This window comes from Xiphophorus hellerii, chromosome 5 (assembly GCF_003331165.1).
Source record: "Xiphophorus hellerii strain 12219 chromosome 5, Xiphophorus_hellerii-4.1, whole genome shotgun sequence".
Taxonomy (NCBI): domain Eukaryota; kingdom Metazoa; phylum Chordata; class Actinopteri; order Cyprinodontiformes; family Poeciliidae; genus Xiphophorus; species Xiphophorus hellerii.
Genome location: NC_045676.1, coordinates 2,109,897 through 2,135,409, shown reverse-complemented (window position 1 = coordinate 2,135,409; position 25,513 = coordinate 2,109,897). Strand labels below are relative to the sequence as shown.

The following is a 25,513-nucleotide window of genomic DNA, read 5'->3' as shown; positions in this document are numbered from 1 at the left end:
AAATATTTTGAGAATATAATTTATTTTAGATAAATCAGAAAAGATGCTCTTTTGAGCAATGTTTTTTCAGAAACCCTGTGAAAAATGGGAACGATTGGAAACATGATTTTCTCATACAACTCTCCAATTCTGTATTATGTGTTGTTATTTCAGAATTGAACTTTATGTTCTGTCTCAGGTTTTTCCTTGTCAGCTGTCTCCTGGATCAGCGCGCCTGTGTTTTTCTGTTTTTACGTGTTTTGTCCTCTTAAAACCCAGTCGGTCATGACAGATGGTTCATTTACACTGCGCCATGTTCTGCTTCTGCTGGAGATTTCTTCTTGTTAAAGAGAGTTTTCCTTTAGGGACCACATGCAGTACGGTAGAACTTCTAAAACTTTATTGTTTTAGAAGAAAAAAGTTCTCATGAGTGTGGTATGAAAAATAAAACTCTAAGTTTAAAACAACTTTCATGTTGCTTTTATGTTTGACAGAACTTGTTTTGGATTTGAATTCTTCTTTCTTGTTTTGTTTTTTGCTGATTTTGTTTTTCAGCAGAAGGAAATGAGTTGATATCACATTATATTCTGCATATTTATTGTATGTAATCCATATTTTTATGTTTTGTGCAGGTTTACCAGGAAGTGAATTAGAAAAACGCACTTTGTTTGCATGACTGAAATTATTTTGCGCAATTAGAATTTTCATTTAGGTTGTTAAGATGTTTTGTTTTATCTAATTAATGTTAGATAAAACAACATTTTTTTTGTTAACAAATGCAACAAATATTTTCAGAGTGTTGCAGATTTGAGTTCAACAGAATCTGCCAATAAATGTGAATCAGAAGCTGGAAGCTGGAGCCCTGGGATAAAGTTTTCATTCATAAATCATGGATGGCAGGTTTTTTTCTGCTAAACTAAATCTGGGAATCAGGAGTTTCTGTTATTTTGGAAACAGATCAGTGTGACTCAGTCAAAAAAATGCAAATTTGCCAATTTAAATAGAAACAAAAAGAAACAAGATGACACAAAGCTTTTGGGTTCAGTAGAAAACAGAAGTTGTTGCAAAATGACTTTGTGAATACTCATGTCACATGTAGCTGAGGAGGATTTTCCTCTGCTTGGCTGATTTCAGCAGAAATCTTCTCTGTACTAAGATGGAGGTGGATCCATAACGATCAGATATTTGTAAGCTGCTCATACAAGCGATTTCAGTATAAGAAATGGCCTTGTTCCTGTGAAAGGCCGTCCTCAGTGGAAAATGTCCTTTCTGAGGAAACTGAAACGAGCGTTCTGATGAACTTCCTGTCCTGCTGGCGTGAGGCGAACAGCGCCGCAGCAGAACCAAGGGAACCGATGCTCAACGTTCTGCCTCAGGCTGTCAAAAAGCTCAGCTCCTAAGACTGTCCTCCACATTGTTAAACTATTGTATTTTAATTGTATTTGATGAGAAACATAAGCTTGGAGAATCACTGATTTTTTGACTCTTTAGAACAGAAATCAAATAAAATGAGAAAAGCTGCAGTTCTAGAGCTGCATTTCAAACTAGAATATCATCAAAACTTTATTTATTTCAGAAATTAAGATAAAATAATTTAACTCATTTGCATGGATTGATAGTTGTCAGTGTTGTTGATGCACCTATTACTAGCACACTTTTTCCTTCCACTAAACTATGTAATAACATTTTGGGATTCAACATTCTGAAAACAACCAGTTTCTTTAGCAGACAGCTGTTTGTGGCCGACCCCTCTTCAGTAGGAGTCAGTGACCATCAGCTGTCAAGTCAGCTGTCTTTCTTACAGACCTTTTAATATTTTGAGAAACAAAATGATATTTTTTTATTAACCCTAGGTCATAAAAATGACAGGAAAAAAACAGTTGCAACATATCTCTATGTGATCAAGCTGCATAGGAGTTACATTTTTTAATTAAATAAATTTATTAGATTAAATTTTTTATGATATTCTAAATTATGGAGATGCGTCTGCATCTGAAATGGAGCAAAGATGGGATTTTTTTTTACTTAATGAACTTAAATACTTTTTAAAGTTAGGGCTAACCCCTAACCTTAAACCTAATCGATTATTTTGACAAAGGGATAAAAAATTGGCACACTTTCATTTATCCATTTTTGGAAAATGCTGGAAATATGAAACAATTAATTAAAATCCTTTTTAAATAAAAAAATAGACATTTTATTGCCTGAACACTCAGCAGCCAACATTCCTTTAGGTCAGATTTAATCTCAGCTGGGTCTCTGCAGAGACGATCAGAACCAACCTTCTCCCTGCAGCAGCGTCGGGTCCAGCAGCTCCATCATGTACTGAACCTCGGTGTCCAGCTGCGGCATGTCGCACTGAGCCACAACGTAGGTCAGCATGGGCAGGAAGTCGTCGGCCCCGTACATCCTCCCTGCGAGGAAAAGCAGGGAAAAGGTCAGAGGTCAGCTGGAGAGCAGAGCAGGAAGCCGCAGACGGTGGTTCTGCTCACCAGAGTTGTCCTGCATGATGGTGTAGATGAGTTTGCACACTCGCAGCAGCAGCGACACCTTCTGGTCGGGGGAGTACATCTTCCTCATGTTCAGGAACTTCTGGCGGATTTTCTCGATGGCGACGGAGTCGGGGGGCACGGCCCCGTCGACCCCCAGCTCATGGGGCTTCTTGGTCCTAGCCAGAGCCAGGTTCTCTCTGAGCTGCTGCAGCGCGCCGCTGTTCACCTGCAGGACGAAGGCGATAGGCAATGATAAAACCCCCTCTACTCTGACACCCCAAAATAAAATCCATTGCATTTAACCGCCTTCAGAAATCTCACCTGGAAATCGTGCAGAATCACCTCAATGACGCTCTTCAGAGGCTTCAGGACACATTTGTGCATGGCTTTCTCCAGAACCCGGTCTGTGCAGGATTAAAGACACACAAACACACACCACAGGTTAGCGCCAGAACAAACCACTGTACAGACGTTAAAATTGTTTCAAACAAGTTTAATTTGCGTCACTGCCAGGTTCACAACACCTCTGGCAGCGCGGCTCCTCAAACTGGAACGGTTACTCTAACAGTGGAAATGTTAGCTTGTTCCAAGGAGCCATCAAACAGACAAAACACGATCCAGTTCCTGAAACTTATGATGCAAGAGTTCTTTGAATGCACCAGATACACACTGAATGAAAGAGACCAAGTCACCTGTTTGGCAATCCGAGATAAAATCTTGTTTTTATGTAATCAACTACTGTATAAAAGAAAATGCTACAAAAAAAAACACACAAAAAAAACGCAGTTTAACGGGCCAGGAGTTTTGGTTTATAAGATCAAAAGCAAATACTAAGAACATTTTGAAAATTGAAAATCAATTGGAGGGTTTTTGTTAGTTTTGTGATTCACCATTAAAAGAACAGATCCAATTGTCCAGGGTGTCCAAAGTGAGGCACTGGGCCATTTGTGGCCCTCGGAATGACTTTGTGTGGCCTCTGATTGCAGTTCAAGAACAGTACAAATGGCACTGATGCTGAAAATGTCAGAAACTATACATTATGCTTTTATTTTAATAAGGCAAAAGTGTGAGACACTTTTTATATTTTGGATCTAATATGAACTAAATATAAAAAAATAAGACTACTTCATTTCTCTCATTAAAATATTCCATGTTTAATTTTAGCTTTCTGGACATAAAGGTAAAAAAAACTAAATAATATATGTTTTGTGTAAATTATTTGTGATCTGTCAGTACTTTCAGCTTTATGATTACACCAAACGTGGCAAAATGTTTGTACACCTTTACCTTTTACAACAATAAAAGTTGAAAGAAAATAAAAACAAATGTCTTTTTTGCTCAGCTGGTCTTTCCTAACCCGACCTCTCTTCTTCGGAAAAGGTACTCACCCTCCATCAGTTCTTACCCAGCTGGGATGCAGAACATATTGCTTTAGACCTCTTTCACTCTGGCACCCATCTGTACTGTACATTGGATCACTATGGTAACCAGTTATTTACATAGACCTCACATGATAAACTGGGTTATCATTTACTCAACTGACTTACAGTAATATAAACCTCGGTTTAAGAGTTTAAGTTCTGCTGCAACTTAATGAGTACTGAGGAGGTAAACATCAGACATGATAAAAACTGTCTGTTAAAAGCTAAATGTGCAGCTTGTTTTTTTGTCCAGTTTGTCTCAAAGTTCCTTGATGCTGAGAGGCTGCAGAAAAACAGCTCTGCAGCCTGGGTCTGAGGGACGAGGTCCAACATGTCTCAGACTCGACTCTGCTCCAGGAGACCTGATTTAAATCGCTGAGTCATTCACTGGCCTTCATACCAAGGGATTAATAACACCATCTGCAGCACATAGACCCGAGAGAACTGGAACTGGACACCACTAATCCATATTCACCTCTTTCCAGAATCTAAAATTCACCCGACTCCGCAGGCCGAAGCAGAGCTGGTAATAACCTGTCCTTCAACTCTGGGTCTCCTTGGTTTTCTCAGCTCTTTACTGTCTGCAGTTCAAGTTCAAAGGCTCTGCAGCCAATAAGAATGGAAATATAGAGCTGAAGGGACTCATCTGAGGCGCATTTGTAATTATTAACACTGTAAATCAAAATACAACAGAAGATATGGATGAATAGGCTGCAGTGAAGGTGGCCACCGCTAACTACTTTGTTAGTTGTGCTAACCATAAAGCATTAATCATAAACATTAGTTCCACAAATGCTAAAGCGCTACATCTAACTGCGTTAGTGCTTTAGCTAGTGCTAAAGTATGCATTAATTAACACCCCTGGTTGTTTGTTCATGTAATCAATCAATCAATCAATCAAATTTTATTTGTATAGCACATTTCAGCAGCAAGGCATTTCAAAGTGCTTTACATCATTACAAACACAGAAACACAATGCAGCATAGAAGTGTTGTATTCCTCTGTCTTTCTGATTTTTTTTGTTTGTTACATTAGACTTTTGCTCAATATAGTTTTTTGGGACAAAAACAGAGAAAAAACTTCTTCACTCCCTTCAAAATAAGAACATGGATATAATCATCTAACTACTACTCAAAAAATTCTCAACAGTCAATAACCAAAATTTCAACACATTGAAGAATTTATTCAGAAAATTGTATTTAGGGTACGCTAAAAGCGCTAAATGTTTTCAAGGTTAGCATAAACGCTAATTCGCTAAACAAAAAAAACTGTCCTCGCTGTTAGGGCGTTAGCGGTAGTGTAACCATTACTGGATAACAGTGTAGCCCATTTCTATTTAATTACAGCCATTATGAATAGAAAAAAACAACTAAATATTTCAGAAAAAATATTCTGGAGTGGAGAAAGAGACTCACAACCTGACAGTCCTGTCTATCAGTTTGCTTTTGGAGACATTGGCACACAACAGACCACAGAATCCATATTTACTGTCCCCATAAACTTTTAGAGATTCGTTAAGAGTCGAGAATTTAGTCTGAGCCACCCAGTTGTTTACCATCAATCTGAGAAACATGAAACCTCACAAAGGCTCAATCTGTACGTCAGACCTACACACATTCAGCGCTGCATTAATTCCTGCCTACCTCAAATATGCTGCATCCACACAACCGAGTTTTGTTGTTCTGCAGAACGACTGACGCAACTATTAATGCTGTGTATTCATCCCCAGCCTCCAGGCACAGTTTATGCCACTTCCATGCAATGGATGCAGGGAAATGTGTCTGTTGCAACAGCTCCATAAACTCCAGAACGAGTCTGAACGGATCACTTGTTTCTAATGAATTCCTAGCAGTGAGTCAGAGGAGCCCGACTGAATCCCTTCCACGCGATCCTCCTCAGGTCTCTACAAGCGCTGCAGGTCTCTTCTGAGAAGGGCTTGGCTCTTTTCTAATGGAACAAAAACAAAGCGGGACGCTTGAAGAGTGCACACAATGTTCCGATCTGATTAAAGTGTTTTTAAACCTTGGATTTCCCTCGTCCCTCCAGAAGGGCTCATTTCCTCCATTCACACAGAAGTGTTTGTAAGTGGTGTTTATCAGAGCTGCAAGCTGTTCAGACTTCCCTAAAATGGGATAAGGTGCTTTTTGCTGCCAGCTGCATGGAATACAAGCATGAAAACAACCAGCAGATTCTGGCTTATCTAAAAGAACCAAATAAGAGCTGACGGGTTTCCATCTGATGTCAACAGAAACCTCAAAGTCAACTCCAGGCTTTGAGGAACGTCTGCCAGCGTGACAAGCTTTACTATCTGTGGCCTGCTAGCACTGAAAGGACGGATCACTTCTCCGTCTGAGAACAAGGCCTGGCTGTTATTGTTTACAATGAACAAGGGATGTGAGATGTGTGCAACCACACCAGCTTGCATTATTCATGCAAAATGAATGTGAACTGAGCCACAATAGCAGATGAAAAAGAAACCAGCAGTGCCTTGAGTTAGAAAACGTTTCTTGCTCTTTGTTTGTGTTTTCTGGCCTTGATGTGGGGCTTCTGCTGCTGGCTGGCAGTGTGCAGCAGCTGCTTAGTACTTTCTCTGCTCACAAAAACAGGCAAGTTATCAAATTAATGCTGTGTTGAAACTACAAACAGCATCTCTGTAAAGCTGCAAACTGCAGACTAGCTACTGGAGCAGATTGCCTGACTAAGCAACCAGCTAATATCAGCCACTTATATTGTTACTCTAGTAGGACCTAGTAGCAAATTGATCTAAATTGAGCAGTTTTTTCTATAGATTTGATTACGTCAAAATAGCAAAATAAAAATAAAAAGCAAATCTAACATGTTGCTGCAGACACAAACACAGTTTCTTTTGTTGTGAATGAATTAGTTCAGTGGAAACTGTCTTAGCACAACTGTGGAAGCTAATATCGACAGCCAATCAGCACCATGAAAATTAATGGTGTTCATTGATTGGTTTCTGCATCTTCTTTCAAATATTTTAGATTTTCACTATGAAATCACTCCTGCATTTTCTGGTCTGCTCAGTCCAAAGGTTGGAACTTCGGATGAGAAACTGGAACTGGCTGAGATGAAGAGTTTTATAAACCAACTATCAGATTATTAGGATTTTCAGAGATGGGCAGTGTGAGCAAGGAAGGACCAAGTGGATGAATGGATGGTATCCAAATCAACTGGCAATGAATTATCCTTGAAGTGAAATCCAAATATTTGGTTTCTAATTTCTATTGGTTACAAGACCAGATCTTATGTGACATAAAGGAAATCAAAGGTTAACTGTTCAAAATGAAAATAAACTTACACCAACAACCTCCGATCAGAAATAACTTGTAGGCTGGCCTTTCTGTAACCAAAAGCCAGGAGTGTTGAGGACTAAGATGGAAACTGACAGTAGATCTTTGATTCTCAGCATAGGAAGCTTAAATCGCTCTGGCTATTAAAGAGTGACGTCATTCTGACGAGTTTCTCCCCAGAAGCTACCCTCAGCTTTACTTCCCCATGAGGAAGAATGGAAACAAGAAAAACGGTGTTTTCACAGATAGGATAGTACGAAAAGTCAAATTCAGCTAACAGAGTAAATATTGATACTATGGCTGATTACTGATATTCTATATATCATACATATTTCACTAACATTGAACTGCTGATTCACCACTGCTTCCGCTGCACTGCTGTTTTATGAACTCTGTCTCATCATGAAACAAATACCAAACAACCAACCGTCTCCCTCTCCGAATAAATATCTGTAGTTAGTATCGGCCCAGTTTTAATCATCAGAGTGATACAAAATATTTGTAAAATTTACTAATATCGGCCGATACCGATTAAGTGCCGATATATCACGCATTCCTAGAAGCAGTCAGAAGATGGTAGACTCACCAATCTGGTCTTCAGGTATGAGGGACTCTAAGGGCGGGTCGAGCTCAGAGCTCTGCCGCAGGTAAGCCTTCATCTGGGTCATGAACTGCCTCACGGTCTGCAGGAAGTCCATCCCCGACGTGTGGCAGCTGCGGTTCTCCTGAACAAAGCTGATGTAGTCCTGAACCAGCGAGCCGAAGTACGAGCTCTTGTCGCGGGACAGCTCGGCGATCCGCTTCACGGCCCGTTTCTCCGGCGTGATCAGGGAGCTGAGCATCCCGCCCACCTTGCTGAAGCGTCCCTTCAGGGAGCGGGGCAGAACGAAGGAGCTGCCGCCCAGGCTCACGCCGACACGTCGCCTGCGGGCTTTGAGGATCGGACGGAGGCGCGACTCCAGATCCCCTTCCATTCCGACGCCGTAGTCCTCCTCCTCTTCCTCCTCCGCGTCCTCGTCATCCTCGCTGGTGTCCTCCGCCGGGTGCTGAGGCGGGCTGGGCGCCAGGCCCAGGGAGAACCCGGGAGACCGGGAGTACTCCAGGGAGTCCGAGGACGACGTCGACATGCTCATGTCGCTGAATCGCTGCCGGCCCCTCTCATCAGGACCGGACAGGCTCCGTGACGGCTCCTCAGCAACAGGTGGGGGCTGGCAGGTGGGGAGGTTAGCGCGGGACAGAGCCTTGGCGATGGTTTCATCATCCAGAGCGATGTGGCAGCGGTGAGCCTCCAGATCGGGCTTTTTGGGTCGAGGAGGCGGTCGGTTTGGTGAGGAGGTACTTTTGGTTGAGCTGCTGGTTCTGCCGCCCAGTGCTGGCGGTGCCGGCGCGGGCCTCCTGCCGGACGGCTGCTGCCCCTTGGCGGCGACCGGCATGCTCTTGGTTCTGGAAACAGCCGGAGGAGGTCCGGGCGGCGGCGGAGCGGGCCGCCGGCTCGGTGCTGAGCGGGGGGGAGGGGGGCGAGGAGGCGGGGAGCGCTGTTTACCGTTCGGCTTGGTCCGATCCAGGTCCGGCTTGGCGCACCTGCTGCTGCTCAGCGGAGGCGAGTCGGCAACTTTTTCTGGGGGGTCGGGGTCGCGGCTGTGGGTCTGGAGGAACAGGGGCGTCACGAAGCACAGCGGTCCAGTGGGGGGGGCGGTGTCCTGGAAGCCGGCGGGGGGGGCTGTGTGCGGCTGTAAGGTGGGAGGTGCGCTCTGGTGCGACTCCTCCACCTCAGCGGTCCGTTTGGTGCGCTGGGGGCTGAGGGTACGGCTCAGGCGGTGGCAAGGGGGGGTCGAGCAGCGCCGCTGGCTGCACAGCGCAGAGTCCCAGAAACCTGGAAAACACAGAGACACGAAGCATGAAGGAAAACCAGATGAATCACTGCAGGGAAAACAAACAGAGAAAAAAAACTGGTACCTCAATCAGAAATTCCTAAAGAACAAAAACCTCTGCTGGATTTTCTACAACTTTAAAAAAAAAAACTCATTAGTTTCCTCCAGCTGTTGAGTCTGCCGTGTGTTTCTGCTTCGGAGCCTTTCCTCTGCCTGGAGCAGAAACCCGGTGAGAGTGCTGGCTCTGATTGACTGAATGCCGACACAGATCCAGTAAAGAGGGAGTTACCCGCTAATAACAGAGAGGGAGGCCAATAAAAGAGCAGTTCCAGTTCCACCACTCCCGCTTCCTGATCCGCGTCACTCAACTTTCAGGATCCCTTTCTGGGTGTTTCACTGAGTTTATGGCTTCATTGCCCTCTGTATGAACACATGCTGGAGTAATCTGTTTGAAAAGGGCAGTTATTCTGTATTTAGGCTTAAGCTTCTAATTCCCAGGGCTGTAATGACACCAGAGAGAGGCGTGGACGCAGCAGGGACTAATGCTGCCGTCTAAAAATGGAGCCATCCACTCTCACATTTCTCCAGCTGTCTGATGATGCCTTCCTGCCCGCAGTGTAAACATGAGCCTGCGGTATTTTCACGGGTGGATGTGAGCAGCTGACCGTGAGAGACAAACTAAACACCGCACACAAGAATCCACTTTTCTCTAAGACAGTCGGGTTATTTTTTCACTTAGAGTCTAAGTGAAAAAATAACCCGACAGTCGATTCTTTAGTCGGAGATGAGATCAGCCCTCACCGTCTTCTAACGGAGAAATGTGATTCTTGAAAACAGAAGAAAATGTTAAAACAAAAAACTTTATATGCACAGTTAGATTCAACTTTTGTTCCGTCTGGAAATAAATCAAGAAACATGAAATATGTTTTTGTTGCTCTAAAAGGACCAGCAGAGATATAAATGTTGTGTTTTGCCAACTTCGGGTTGTTACACTTTTCTTTCAAAATAAAGTTTCCACTCAACAATATTAGATTTTTTTTGCATCGCATAGATTAAAAAGACAATTTATGTTTAAACCAAATGTTTCAACTGCAGGTATTTTTCAAAAATGGAGGATTACAACTCAAATAAATCAAATGGAAATGAACATTTCTCTGCTGTTTTCCTGATGAGTTCATGGTCTAATAAGACTCGTATTTGTCTTCTCCAATGTCTGAGAATCATTTTTGTCACGTGTCAGGATCTGACTAAACGAGCTCTGCTAATCCACCTCATTTGCTTTTGCCTCTCCTGTTTAAGTCTCTGTTTGACTCTATGGTTAGAAAGATGTTGGAGTAGGGGATAAGATCAGTTACGATGGATGGAAGGGATGGCTTGAACTCTCTACTCTTTGTTCCTGCTCTTCATCCAGGAAGCCTCTTTTTCAAACCCCCTGGGATTTGGGGTCAAAGTTCAAGGATAGTTTCAATGTTTTAGATGCTAATTAGCTGCTAACAGATGTAAAAACCAGAGATTTAAGTGAGCCAGTATGAATCGGTGCACTATTGTTTCTCACTTAGAGCAGTGATAAAAAATAAATGTTTCCATGGTTACGCATCAACTGTCTGAAAGTAAAAAATGTAAAACCAAAAATCTTTCCATCTACACAGCATCCAGGACCAGAAAAAAACTGTCCAAACATTCGACGCCTCAACCAGAAATGTGATGAACGAAAGTTTAGATAAAGAAGAAATGAGAGTTCAGGTAACAGAGCTGCTCCCGCATGCTGCCACCAGGAGCGGCGCAGTTCCAGAAAACACTTCCCATGTCAGAAAAGCGAGCTGCTGTCATCGTTCTGTGTGAAAAGGGCGTCAAAGTTTCTGCCTTTGACGCCATTTTGACTGCTGCTAAAAATATTGTACCTGAATGACCGGTTTTCTAGGTCACCAAGAACAGCAAGCAGCAGGATCTACTGGAGAAGCACGAAGCCTCCAGCGCAGAGCTTAACCAACATCTGCTGCAGGTCAAGACTTTCAGACTTGAAATCTGGAAGATCATTAATCCAGAGAAGAAAACGTGAACTCTTAGACAAGTCCTGTTTAGATCCAACAGTAAAGCATCTACATGCTATTTCTATTAGGGATGCCAGGAGAAACGCAGCGTGAGACTGACTGAATGAAGAGGCTAAAACGTTAGACCTGTGGTTCTGGAGATTACATCCAGAGAGAAATACAGAAGCTCTGCAGGACATTTTGTCACATAAAAGCCTTTAAAACTTCTAAACAAAGGCAACCATCATGGCAACAGGCATGAACAAAATATCTGATGATGCATTTCATTTAACATCACAATGAATTCTGCTCAAAAGCATTTATTTTAACAGAGTTTAAGCAATTTGATAAGATATTGTACTCAACTATTGCAAACTGACAGTTGCTTTAAAATGAATATTTGCCTTAAAACACAAAGACAAGTCAAAGTTCCAACTTCCATCTCACTCATGGTGCAAATAGTTCCCACTCCCGCCTCTTTCTTCTCAGTCACTTTACAGTTCTAACTTAAAAATCCTCGTTTGGAGATACGATTAATAAAAAGTTAACTCAACTTACTGCTGTACATTAATCTTTCTCAAACTCACACATTTAGGTTCAAAATCAAAAACTCACAAGATTTCTTTGTTTACAGTGTACAAATCATTCAAACTATGAAAGGAGTATTCCCAGCAGACCCAAAGCCACTAGAACAGAACTCACCGTGACCCGGACAGCGGTAAATAATGTGCAAAGTGATCAGTGAGAACTCAGCAGAGTTCAACTGAGCCTCCTCTGGTCTGTAAACAGAGGACTTCCAGTGCTGAAGCAAGTAAAAATGCAGACTGTGCACGCTCACACCCACATGCACCCAGAGCAATGCAGTCAAGCAGTTCCTCATGTCGGGTCGTCATGCCTGTTGTGATGCTATTTGTGTGTCTAAACAACATGTTGTAGCTTTCCACTCATCACATCCCTTCCTACAACACGGAGGCGTAATGTGAGGCGTTCGTCCAGCAAGCTGAGCTGAAATGACTCAGCAGATGCAGCAAAGTCACAAATGCTTTGAGAAACATTTATTAAAAACTTAAATGGCATCTATTTTTAGTTCAAATAAATATAAATACTGATGTGGTGATCATTACTAATGTACCATATGTCATATTGTTCCTTTATTGTATAAAAGGGCCTTTTAGCAGAATGACAGAGAAATTTACTGATGAAGACTTGCTGCTCTGCTGGATGAAGATATCAGATATGATGAGGAGCTACAGAAGTGCCATCTTTCATTCTTTGATTTTAAAACTACAGCTGGCGTTACCGTAAAGCTCTGAACTTCAGGCTACCAGAGAAGATCATCAATAAACCACTAAAAACAAGATTGTGTTATTTCATAAATACCAGAATGGCAAAGAGCTATAAAACAATGTACAGCCTGCATACATAAAAACTAGAAAATTACATTTGTGTATGTTCTGTACTTTTACCTAAGACAAGGTGAGTTAATATGTTAGACTAGTTTGTAACTCTGGGTAATTTTACTCATGTTATCATCCTGTGGGAATCTGACCCAGAATCAGAACCAAAACAAAAGTGAAAACTGTTTGATACTAAAGTTTTCAAAGTATGTTATTAAACTGATCTGTGATTTCATTCACATTTGGATACTGATAGTCCATACAATAATTTACTACAACAGACAAACTTATATGGCTTCCATTTGTTTACAACAAGAGGGAAGCAGGAAGTGGACCAACCGGGGAACGAGACAAAGACTTACGTCAAAGATTAGTAACCTGGAAGATCAACTTAAATAAGCTGTTTGCTCTGGTAGACAGGCTGTTTCTGCTGATAAATGGAAAGTGTCTAATTTTATGACTTATAAACTGAAATTCTGAATTTTGTCATTTCTTTTCTGCTTTTAGAAAACAAATAATAACCACACACCTGCCTGAAAAGACCTGATGAAGATATGATGGGATTTTCCCCTCATTCTGGATCATATCGTGTCTTTAAATCAGAATCAAACTGAAGCTAAATGAGTGTTTTTGTTTTGTTTGTTGTTTTTGTGTTTTTTAGCAGGTTTATGTGCGGTGTGAGTCCGACGTCCATCTGGGCAGGAAACCACCGCAGCGTGTTGGGCGTTAGCTGGTTGCAGATGGGATTACCTGCACCGAGCTGAGCCACCTCCTCCAGCTCCTTCTGCGTCTTTGCAGATGAAATGGCCTCAGGAAGTTTGAGCGTGAATGGCAGGATGTCTCTTTGAATAAAAATAAATTCATTAATAATTCAAAATTAGTAAATATGCTGTGAAAGAAACACAAACAGAACAGGAAATACAGCATGTTTTTGACCTAATTACAGCCCACAGACCTTAAATGACACGGACATCCGGTTAAATAAAAAAAGTGTTGATCCCACCAGTTTGTTGGTAAAAACACCCAGAGAATCGACCCACACACTGAGAAGTGAAAACACTCCTGAACTTTACCGACTCTTTGTTTCCATTACGCAGACAGATGTGAAACTCTAAATATGTTGGGACTTTTTCCAAACAATTCACCATTGCTCTGAGCGTTTATGATATTCACTAGATTTTATTTTATTATAAACAAGGTGCATGTTTACCATTTTTCCTGTTGCATCTTTTAATGCCTGTTTTGTTTTTCTCTTATTCTTATGAGCGTTAAAGAAACTGCTGACTTTGCAAACATTATTTTTACTCATAACTTTTCCGTCCTCTTATAAAATGTCTCAACTTCAGTGAAGCCAGTGAAAATAGTTGTTTACCTGCTGACACAGTAGAAGGCCACTAGGTGGAAGAGATCTGCAAAACTGATCCCAGATCCTTCCATGGAAAAGGCTGCAAGCAAACAAAACGCAGACGAGTTGAAGAAAAATGCCCAGAATTACCTTGATGACAGAAATCTGATCAGAACCAAATGTTTATGGAGCCTAAAACCAAAAGCCGATAACTCTACCACACTGGGAGAGAAGTTAAATTAGAATATCATGTAGCAGTCTGTTTTACAGTGGTTCTGAAGGAGCCTCTGACTGAAGACAGTAATGAGGACAACAAAACATTTTGAGAGACACAGTCTGTTGATTTATCTGAGCGGGTTTGGGTCAGATGGTTGAAACCTGGACACAGCTGAGTGTTTCAGTGAGATTAGTGTCCCAAACACTCAGCAGAGCGCTTCTGGAAGGCTCACACCAAGCTTCCTGAATAGCACGACCTCAACCCTGTTGAATATTGTAAGCTATTCTTAGACGTCGGGCCTTTGCAACAGAAATACGTCAGAATATTGATGAGTCACCATCTTCAAAAACTCTTCAAAGAGTTACAACAACATTTAATTTCCCTTTGAGATTAATAAAGTATTTTTGAATTTTGACTTTGAAAATGATCACAGCTCATGAAACACCCAGTTTGAGCTAACTGACTTTGGGCTGAATACAAATGCATGCCACACTTTGCAGATTTCTTTGTTAAATTTCTAAACCTCCCATTGTTTTTCTTCCTTTTGTTTTTCTTCATTGTTTTGTCACATAAAATAAAATAAAATAAAAAATATTCTTCAGTGTAGTTTTCCTGAAGCAAAATGTGGAAAACTCCAAGGAAAAGCCAAAGCTGACGATTTTTTTAAAGCTCTTAATTGTATTTTTTGAATACAACGTGTAAATGTGGAGTTGATGACAGCAGAGGCTGAGTGAGGATCTGCTGACCTCAACGTGAAGGTCAAAGTCTCCTCCTCCCTGCTCTCTGCTATGTTGTCACTAGCTGGAAACACTGAAGAGTTACTTTATTTAATAACATGAGTTTCAGATAAAATGCAAAACCTGACTCAGATTTTACTGTAAAAACAATTCAAATCAGAAACAAAATGAGTCAGGTGCATTTGAGCTGATATGAAACTTTTCACGCTTTTATTTAGACAATTTTATTAAGAAAGCTCTGAATAACGTGTTATGGTTTTAACTCAAGACGTGTTGACCAAACAGCCTGTGAACTCACTTTCATTTCTCTCTTTTGTGTGATTATTTCTGAACTCTAATGCAGAGGCGGACAGGAAGTGGCATGAGCGACTGACTCACTATGAACTGAGGACTGAGGTGAAGAATAAAAACAATGAAACATTTTTCTGTTTGCAGATCTCAGTTTCTTTCTTAATGGAGCAAAGAGAAGTGACTTACAGTACTGACTCTCTCTGACATTGAAGTGGCTGATGGGATTTTCTGACTGATCCTTATCCAGACGCACGGACAGAACCTTCCTCTGCAGAACCTTCCTGACCAGAAACACCTGCTCCGTGAAAGAAAACACTGTAAGCCATAAAATCCTCCTTGATAACAGTGAAAGAGTCATGTCTGATGTTGACCTCTCACCCCTGGCGGCTGTTTGAGCAGAATGTCGGAGGCCTCGTCTTCGCTGACCGCCAGCAGCAGCCAGACCTGGTGAGTCTGAGTCAGCCGCTCCAACACGCTCATCCTCCTCCGCAGCGAGTCGTAACCAGAGTCCCATTCCCCCACGGACCTCCTGCAGCGCGGCGGCTGCAGAAAAGCACCGCCCTGCAGCCTGCAGAAGAGGGAAAAGCAGCCGGCCCAAAGCAGCTTTGACATCAGCTGGCACAAACAAAACAAATATTGCAAACAAACTCGTAGGCGAAGCAACGTCATCCGTGAGCTGGAGTCACTAATGTCCCGTCTCACCAACTTAAACTGAAACATACATCAGGTTTGGAGTCTAAAAGAACTCCACAACGTGACGGCGTCCAGAGAAAGTGGAGATCAAAACTTTAGAGAAGTGAGAAAGTTTCTCCAGAAAACAAAAATCCATGCAGGAAACCGGCAGACGTGAACGCTCGACACGATGTGGCAGTGAGGAAAGAGGGACGGTCCTCAAAATAATTACCCAACATTTCAGTCATGTGTCCCTTCGTCATCCATGAAACACAATCTTTCATTTCAAAACATTTCATTTTGGAAAAGATTTTTTTGTAATAGTTTGTAGACATTTAGTCAGAGTTTTTGTTGCTTAAAGATGACGATTTGTTTCAAATTATGATGAACACTGTAACTATAAAAAGCAAAACAATGAAGAAGAAACAGAAGGATGAGAGCGCAGAGAACGAGTTGAAGAATGAGGAGTTATCTGCTGTAGACGCGTCGGTGAGCAGAAATACAGATCTTTAATTTTGTCTGGCAGGAAGCCAGTGAAGTTGGGAAGTTGAGCCGTAATACAATCATGTTTTTTAGTTTTTGTGAGTCATCTAGAGACACTTCCATGAACATACTGATGGCTGTTGTTTCAAATACCATCAGAATGAGTTAAAGCAGGTTAGCCTGGAGGAAATGAATGCATGGAACAATTTTTCAGCATCAAGACATGGACAATTCACAGAGACCTAAAATATTTTTGAAATGAAAGACAAGAGAGATGTGAGATGAGAGTCAAACCTGACGCCAAGGTCAGCAGAGAGAGAGAGAGAGAGATGTTTAGTCCCGACTACAAAATGGATGCAAAAAGGGATGAGTGGACCTGGTACCAACCAGGACACCTTGAGTTCAAAATATATTTTCTCAAGCCATGATGCTCTAACACTGGTCGTACGGTAAACTGACATATCAAGGACCTGGTACTCCAGTTCGCCCAACACTTGGACTGGTTGAACTCCCATGAACCCTGCAGGACCCTGCTGAGGGTCCAGAGCCGGTCCAGTGTCCATGACCAGGAAGAAACCCACCCTGTTACCCCTGAATCCGAGGCTACACAGCAAGCCCTCTTCTCCAGAACGGTTAGAACAATATAAATATTCAAGATAAGCTGCAGAAAAACCATCAAAACTACAAAAATATTAAATTAAAATGGAAACATTGGTGGCATTAAACAGCACAAACTAACATTTACTGTAATTTCTTCCTTTAACTGAATGATTTCTGTCCTGTTATTAGACAGGAGAGTTTTTGCACAAACTATACCAATAAACTTCTCTTCCTTCACCTCAGGTTTTGCCTCCATATTATCTCTGTTTGACAAATTCTCATTCAGTCTGTTACTATTCTGTTCCTTTGTTTTCATTTTACAACTAATTCAATAGTTAAATTTAAACATCTGTCACTTAAAGAATCAGGTTGAAATAAAGTTATATTTTTAAAAGAGATATTTTGGGACTGGAAACAATAACTTGTCACATTAAAGTTTGTTTTCATGCTACATTGCTTCAATAATTAACTAAGTTAACTTTAGATGAAAAGAAGTTCCTGACTGCAGGAAGAAACTTTTGAGAAACTGCTAAACTTTATTCACTCATGTTTCATTAGAGCGCTGTTAAATTGTCAAAAGGTGATCACATTAATAAAATAAACCAAGCATAACCTTTCACATGCCATCAGGATGACAGGATCAGTCCTACCCTTGTATCTCCAGCGGCTCCTTGTCCAGAGCCGGCGCCGTTTGGACCATCTCCTTCTTCAGCTCCCCGATCTCCAGCGCAAAGGTGTCAATCAGCTGAAAACGGACAGAACGAGGAGCTTTGACTGACGGAGGAGAAGAGGAGACGGGGAATGGGAGCAAACGAACCGAAGGCATTGCTCAAACAAAGTTTACAACACAAAGACTCTTATGTGGGACAGAGGAAGCAGTGATTCATTTTCCTGTGTCGTTTCCTCAAGGCAGGAAACATGGAGATGGAGAATCATCAACGAAATGAGCAGCGTGACGCTCGGAGGAGTGGAGGGGGGCATTCCCACGCTGCAGAGACTGAAACATGAACACTGGGACAGGAAGGCCAGGCAGGTTTCACAGATTCATCTCATGTCATCATGAACTAACATCATGAGTTTAAATCAAAGTTTCAATTAGGCTGGATGTGTAACAGTGACAGGCTGCAGCTGGACATGTTTGGTGCATCTTTTCAGTTATTACGGTAACTGTTCTGGGAAGAGGGATCTTTGATTATTTATCTTTGCAGAACCTCTCCAGATCTCACTGATGCTCTCAAACAGGTGAGACTGAGACCGAAATGACTTTTTACCAAGGTGGATTTTATCTCTGGTGAACAATTCTCTGTGGATCCTCTCATGTGATGACAACTCACTTCCACTGGATTTTATTTAAAATGTCTCTGTATCTTAAAGAAACGGGCCCACAGAATGACGGAGCCGTCACCAGAGCTTAAAAACAACATAATTCACTCTTTGTTTGATGCTTTATGTTTAGGTGCCAATTTCATAAACTTCTCGTGTTTCTTTTTATTATGATGGCAGACATTATTCTTCGATTTGTGTGTTTTTAATAAATCTTATAGAAACTTTATGAGCCTAAAATGTCACTTTCTGCTGTAGTTTTCTAAAGTAGATCTTTGTATATGTTTTTAACTCTTCGCTTGGTGCAAGAAAAACTTTGCTCCCTGTTCTGCCAGGTTTCATTTCTAGATGCTTTCATTGATGTAGCATCATTTAAATCATGCTGGCGTTTAACTGCAGCATTTATCTGTAAGTATCAGATCCTGCTTCTGTATTTGGGCTTTTCCAGACGGAAGGAAAACAAACTCCACACCCTGGAGTTTCCCATTTCATCACAACATGAACGCCAGCATCAGGGCCAAGGACACCTTCTCTCATGTGCCAACAGTAATTAGCAGAGCAGTTAAACGATGCAATAAGGCGACTGCAGGTTTTAACCACAAGGAGGCGTCTTTTCACCAATAATAAAGGCTTGAAGCCAGACCACAGTCACCTCCCCACGCAGGACTAAGTGGAACCAGCTGAGTTAAAGCTCAGCTGGTTCCACTGAGCTTTAACTCAGCTCAGTGGCAGGTAAGAACTCAATTTCCCAACCTGAGTTCTTTACTGGGAGCTTCACCCAGCCCAGTTAGGACCAGCAAGAAAGAGACCAGTGACGAGTTGTCCTGAGCAGAAGCAACCAAAACTTCACAGCCACCCAATTTTTTAGCTACAAGCTGAGATCCTTAAAACCAGATGTTACACTGAAAGAGGTTGTTTAAAAAGTGAGAATCCTGCAGCCAACAGCAGGATTACAAACCAGATCTGCTCGTCTTTCTGTCCTGTTCTGCTCACGAGCTGCAGACACGTTCACACTGTCACTTCCTGAGCTGCTATTTTTGTCACTGTTGTCATTTTAGCGTCACTTCTTCATAAACTGAAAAGATGTGACATGTACAGTTGCAACCTGTTCATATCAACTCATCTTGAGCATTAAAGCAACAATCATTTTAGGCCTTTAATTGTTAACTTTGATAATGAAGAATGAGGAGCAGAAGTTTTGGATTTTTTTGTTGATTATTTTTCTAATCCCCATAGAGGATTAGAAAAAAGATTATGCAAGCAGGCTCAAGTATTACACACTCACCTCTATTTTTTATAAGCGGTGATGAATAAAAAAGGCAATAAAAACCCCATCAAGCTCTGCTTAGAAACAAGGACTGATTGCAGCAGGTAATTTTGTCTCCGCAGCATAAAAAGTTACTGGGCTCAGAGAAGATTGAAGGAGAAATGGAGATGGACACAAGCTGGGAGACATTTGTAAACAACTGAAGAGTTCATGAGTTCAAACAACAGCAAAGAGATGCAAGTTAATCAGATGCTTCATAATTTTGGCAAATCTGATGGAGGAAAGACAGATTTTTTGACAAAAAAATCACTTTTGGCACAAAGTCAAGCCTCCATATCATTAAAAGAACATAACACCCATAGTGAAGCAAGGCTGTGGCTGCATCATGCACGGGTTCATTTTCCTTAAATAGAGCTTGTAGAATAGAATAGAATAGAATAGAATAGAATAGAAATATAATTTATTTTCCCACAATGTGGGAATTCAGTCCCAGTAGAAAGTTACGGACAATGGAAACATGTAGAATCAAACCAAGATTAAAAAAAGAAAAATAAGTACAGACTGTACAGTAAGGACAAAGTTAAAGTATAAAACAAACTGTACAGTAATTAAAAAGAAAATATTGAGATCAAAAGCAATGTGCAACTGAGTAAGTTAATATAAAAAATTACATGATTTTAATTTGAATATCTGTGCACAAAAAAGAGCAAAAGAAAAAAAAAAAGCTAAAATACTGCAACAAAAAGTGAAAAATGTGAGCAGAGATATAAACACTTATTGGAGCCGTATGTAACTTTTATATTAAATAAAACTATCACTATGTCATAACAGTATGGTGTGAGACACAGTTATTACATAAATTAAATCTACTATGTACTACAATTTGAAGATTAGATTAAACTTACTAAGTCTACATTAAGCCTATATTTCTGCATGAAAATGTTTTTATTGGTCTTGATTAATATTCTAATCTTAAACGTGCTTTCATTGTTTGTAAGCAAAAAAATTTCTATAATTAACAGAAATAAAAGCTTGAAAATATCAGTTTGTGTGTCAATAATCAAAAAATGACATTTTTATTGTCATTCTAATGATAGTAAATATGTAGCAGGTCATCTTTTAGATCCACTCTGTAACAGGTGTGAGTTTTAATAAATTTTTAATTGAACTAAAACACTGCCAGGAAAACATGGAGTCAACGCTCTGTCTACAGATTGTTTGGGGATTAAATAGTTTTCTGCCAGGTGAAGCAGGGTGACAGCTTCCACCTCTGGCCAGGAGACGGAGCGTTTCATCAGTCTGTGGAAAACATGAGGGAGGTTCCTGATAGATGACGTGAAGGTCAGCGGACATTAAACGACTCGATCTGGGTTCTGATAAACAGAACTCAGCAGCAAAGGTTTGTATTTCACTGACATTTATGGACCATAATTCTTCTGGGTTTGTTTCTACTGTCAGTCGTCAGGAGGAGAGCTGCAGAGCTAAACAGAGCTAATTATAGAGCTGCAGCGCTCAGAAACACAGAAGCTGTTTGCTCCTCCAGGTCTGTGCAGGAGTTTCTCTGTCTGGGCTGCTGGAGCCGTAGATGGAGTCAGTGGGAAACTATGAGTTTGATTTTGACCCGCGTACAGAGACACTTCTGTCAAAGTTGGTAAAGATAGAAAAAAAAAGCTGTAAAGGAAATATCGTCATCCTTTTAGCTCAGGAATATTAAAACCTGACTGCGTCAAACAAACTTCATGAGGCTTTTACAGAGTCACCTGAATTTCATTTAAAACTCACCCAATGTCTGCAAACCAAATTTATAACAAAAACCATTGGTTATTTTACCATCAATGCATCTTTTTACATGAAGAAGTCATTAAATTTAATAGTATACTATATTAGATGATCAGAAAAAACTTTCAAATGTAAAAGGAGTGCAGAGTAGAGTAGATTGAGTGAAAGGTGTTGTTCTACAAAGAAGAAAGGGAAGAATTTTATTCCCTAAACTTGTAAAGCAGGCAGACCCTAAAAGACTTCCAGCAACAAACCAACTGTGCACCACTTGTGTCAATCTACAGAAATCCAGGCAAAATATGAAAGTTAACTGCAACTCCTCAGGCCGCGTTTGATGTTTATATCAGTAAATAATAAAAGTCAACCTATGCACCAAGACGTATGAATACTTTAAGGCATTGTAGGTTTATAGCCTTTGCAACTTAATTTAAATGTCTGACAGAAAGAGCAGACATTCTGCAAAGACCTCAGCTAAAGCCTGCCAACCGTGCAAAACTACCAGAAAGCAAAACCTCAAATTAAAATGTAGCTTTATGTGTTGGATTCCAGATTTCTATTTTTATATTGCAACTAAAATAGCAATTTGAGAAAAGAAAAACTAGTTTACCTGAGAGATTAAAAACAGACAAAAAAGCATGAAACATGTTTACAGAGTAGCTCTGTGCTGGAAGATGGAGACATGGTTTTATCTAAAGAACGGACTTCCATCTGCAGCAGAGCAGTGATTCTGAAACTGTTCAGTTTGAGCTTTGTCTTGACTGAATTATTTCACTTTGTGCCACAAACCAAATGAATGCTGGAAAAGATCGATGCCAGCTGTGGGAGATCTCTAACCCTCTCAGAGAAGCTGTGAAAGTCCCTCCCCTCTCCGTCCCTCCGGCTCCCTTTCCTGTCATCATTTTTGTCTTTTCCCACATCCCAGATATTGTTGTTCACGTCTCTAATTAGCACTAAATCAGGCTTGTTTTCCACCAGATTCCTTTGTTTCACTTAAAACTTGTTGTTTCTGGAGAATCTGTTTCTCCTCTGCTCCTGCTTTCATCTTCAGTCACTAGTCAAAGACTTTAAAGGGTCCTAACTGTGTGCAGAAGGTCTGTTCATTGTTACTGTTTGATCATAAATTCTTTGAAAAATGAAGGATCCCAAACCTCACCCAGGAGGCACACCTACAAGGGTTTCATTGTGTTGTTATATATGCTGGAAAGATGCAGAGAATGAGAAAATAGGACACAAGTTACAATAAATAGATAAATATCTGTCCAAAACTGACTGTAACATCCTGTCTTAAATCAGTGTTTTTAAAAAAATATATAAATATGGATATTTAATACTGTGAAAAGCATTTTCTTCCTCCTGAATGTCTGTTGTTTTTGTCACACACACAGAACTGATAACCAGCTGACCGGTAGAATTACATAATCCACCAAGCAGAACCTGTCTGACAACATGACATACTGTAGACTGAAACATTGTATTTAAAAGAGGTGTCCACCAGGAGGCGCTAAAAGGGCCTCAAAAAGCTGAAGAGAAGATGAGGAAAAAGATGCAAACATATAAACAAAGTAAACCAAAACAAAATTCTAATAATAAATCTTCAATTATAATTTTCTTTTTTTATGTATAATCTGTTTTTTAATTATCTATACATAACATACATTAAAATTTACTGAAATGTCATTTGTCAAAATGATCAACCTACTTCAAGTTAGCATAGCAAACTCGAAGGGGACATTTGTGGTCAAGAAATAGACAGAAGGAAATGTCCAGCAGCCATACTGCTGCAGAAAACCCAAAGTACTTCTCATCCATTAAAACCAGAAGGTATGAGGCAGAATTTATGCGAAATGAATGTAATATTTATTGAACAATGAATAAAATTGAGAATAAAAACACTAAACATTTTAAAAGTTGATGTTTCATTACATATGTTATATGTAAAGAAACATATAGTATTCCAAGAAGCTAAAGCTAGCTAAAAACAAACAAACAAAAAACAAAACAAGAAAATATGAGAATTAAAGTCCTTGTGATCCATCAGTGCAGAAAGGGTTCACAGCCCATTTCTTAAGGGCCCTTTAAGGTTCTGGACCCCAGGGAACCACAGAGAACCAAGATGGACAGTTGAAGAAAACTTCATTTAGAAACTGTATTCAATAGTTTGATAAAGTTCAGTTTTGTTGCTGGATTTTCTTTCTTTTTCACATTACAACTTTTAGAAAATCAAGCTAATACATACTTGTGCACAAACATATTTTTGGCACTTATGAAACTCCCTACTGATTGATATCAACCGAATTTGTCTGGTTTTGGTTTTACTTCTTCAGAAGGGAAATGGCTCCATTTTACAGCCTGTTTCCTGTTTTACTCCAGACAGCCTCCGTGTTGAGTCACATCTTCCTAGAAAAACAAACATTTTGTGGGACAGGAAGTGCATCTGCTCTGATGCAGGCCTTACCTTAAAGAAGCTGCTGCTCCGGTTGGTGAGGCCGCAGGAAGGGCTTCCTGGTGGCGAGTCAGAGTCCATGTTGTCTTCCTGTCGGAGGCCGTTCCAGCCCGGAGCAGATGGAGATCTGTGGGTCAGAAACATTTCAACTCAGACGCTTTGAGCTGTGGTGCAGCCTGAGGAAATTCCTGCTTCAGCCACAGTCGGCTCTGTGAAGCTGCTGCCCAGCTCGGGTGACTTTATTATGACCGACTTTTCTTTCACTGTGCTCTCTGAGCATCCGCCTCTTTTTCCACCCGATCCAGGATAACTGCTTCATTCATTGATTCTTGGTCTTGCCGTCTGGTTACCTGTTTCTGTTTTTCTTCACATTTTCTGCCACTTCATTCCCACATTCTGCTCCCATGTCCTTTAAACTCATTTTCCATCTCAGCAAAGCTGCTTTCTCCCCCCACCCATCGACAGAACCAGACATCAAAATGCATTTCAACACATAACTTTACTCAGAAAGTCACAACTTTTTCTTTTCACATCTTTTTGCCTTTACAGTTTGCTTCTCTGTGATTATGTTTATAAATGACTCCTTGAGATGCGTTTGACTCCCTCTCCAGCCAGACTGAAGCCATTAACGCAGCCCTTCCCTTCCTGGCAGAGGATCACAGAACTCACGAGTCGCCCCATTTGTCCACTGATCCACACAGATGCTTTCATCTAACACAGGCAGGAAATGTGCAACATCTCCACAAACTCAGCTGTGGACTGCAGGGATTTAAATGTGCCACTAAAGTCTGGAGGGTTTTGGTTTTGCAGGATTTGCAACTAAATCTCCAAATGATTTATGTGCCACGGGCTTTAAAAACCAAAGTTGACTGTAGTTTACAGTTTGTGGTTGAACAAGCAGCAACTTATGTAGCGTAAACTAAGCATTGGACTAGACACTGGAATCCAGTTTAACCATTACTGGAAAATAAAAGTTTTCTGACTGTTGTTTTGTTTTGCTCTGTATAAAATCACCATAATCTGATTAATGTGATTGTTGATCTGATAAGTTTTGTCTCAGACAGACTTTCTCGTTGTCCGCCATTTTGATTGATGGGCATGGATGGGAACTGATAAGAAATTAGCTATATCAATTTCATTATTGATCTCACTTATTGATTCTCAAAAAATGTAGGAAATAAACTTTAGTTCAAAATATGCACCACGTTGTATTTGATTCAAAGGAAAATTAAAACTGGCTTAAAAAATAAGAATTTCTGTGTCAAATGAACATATTAACATAAAATGCAACTTTTCACACATCAACAGTTTCTGTGCAGACAGTTTGAATCGTCTACTATCCTCTTATTCAATAAATCAGAATATAAATGAAAAGTTCATGTATTTCAGTAACTCAGCTCATAAAAATTACCGATTCCAGTTGGACTGATATTTTAAAGCTTTTATTTATACTAAAGATAATAATTTCTTGCTGAAAACATATTTAAGATTAAAATATTAGACCAGACCAATTAAAAACATTCCTAATGGAGAAATGTGGGCCTAATTAAAAATATGTTTGACACGTAAATGTTAATATGAGATGCAGATTATTGATACAATATGGAGCCAACAGTAATAATAACCAGGAGGTGGAGAAGTTTAACTTTACCTGGGACATTCATGGCAGAAGACGCTGAGCTCCTTCCTCAAGTTACCGCTGTTGCTAAGCAACTTATCAAACGCTTTACATATACGCAAATCAGTTTCATGCTGTGTGGTCAACTATTTCAGAATGTTGGAGGTATTTTCTACTTTTATTGTGATTCAAAGCTCTCCACATGTTGCAACTGGCCCTAGTAGTTTTTTTGGTGACGCC

General features: G+C 40.5%; 1 protein-coding gene across 3 annotated transcripts in view; it reads right to left on the bottom strand.

Moving 5' to 3' along the window:
• Positions 1–25,513, bottom strand: part of LOC116719619 (ras and Rab interactor 2) — a 37,332-nt gene that overhangs the window by 4,769 nt on the left and 7,050 nt on the right. For 2 of the 3 annotated variants that reach the window (XM_032562171.1, XM_032562172.1), the window contains exons 2-11: positions 23,668–23,782; positions 17,494–17,588; positions 15,467–15,656; positions 15,275–15,383; positions 13,871–13,943; positions 13,249–13,340; positions 7,787–9,073; positions 2,793–2,875; positions 2,472–2,697; positions 2,262–2,393 (exon numbers count right to left, since the gene is read on the bottom strand). In XM_032562171.1, the coding sequence (XP_032418062.1) occupies positions 2,262–2,393; positions 2,472–2,697; positions 2,793–2,875; positions 7,787–9,073; positions 13,249–13,340; positions 13,871–13,943; positions 15,275–15,383; positions 15,467–15,656; positions 17,494–17,588; positions 23,668–23,736 (2,356 nt within the window). In that variant the 5' untranslated portion in view covers positions 23,737–23,782. Of the gene's footprint in view, positions 1–2,261; positions 2,394–2,471; positions 2,698–2,792; positions 2,876–7,786; positions 9,074–11,803; positions 11,997–13,248; positions 13,341–13,870; positions 13,944–15,274; positions 15,384–15,466; positions 15,657–17,493; positions 17,589–23,667; positions 23,783–25,513 lie in introns of those variants that run through there. The other variant, XM_032562173.1, reaches the window with a different exon arrangement.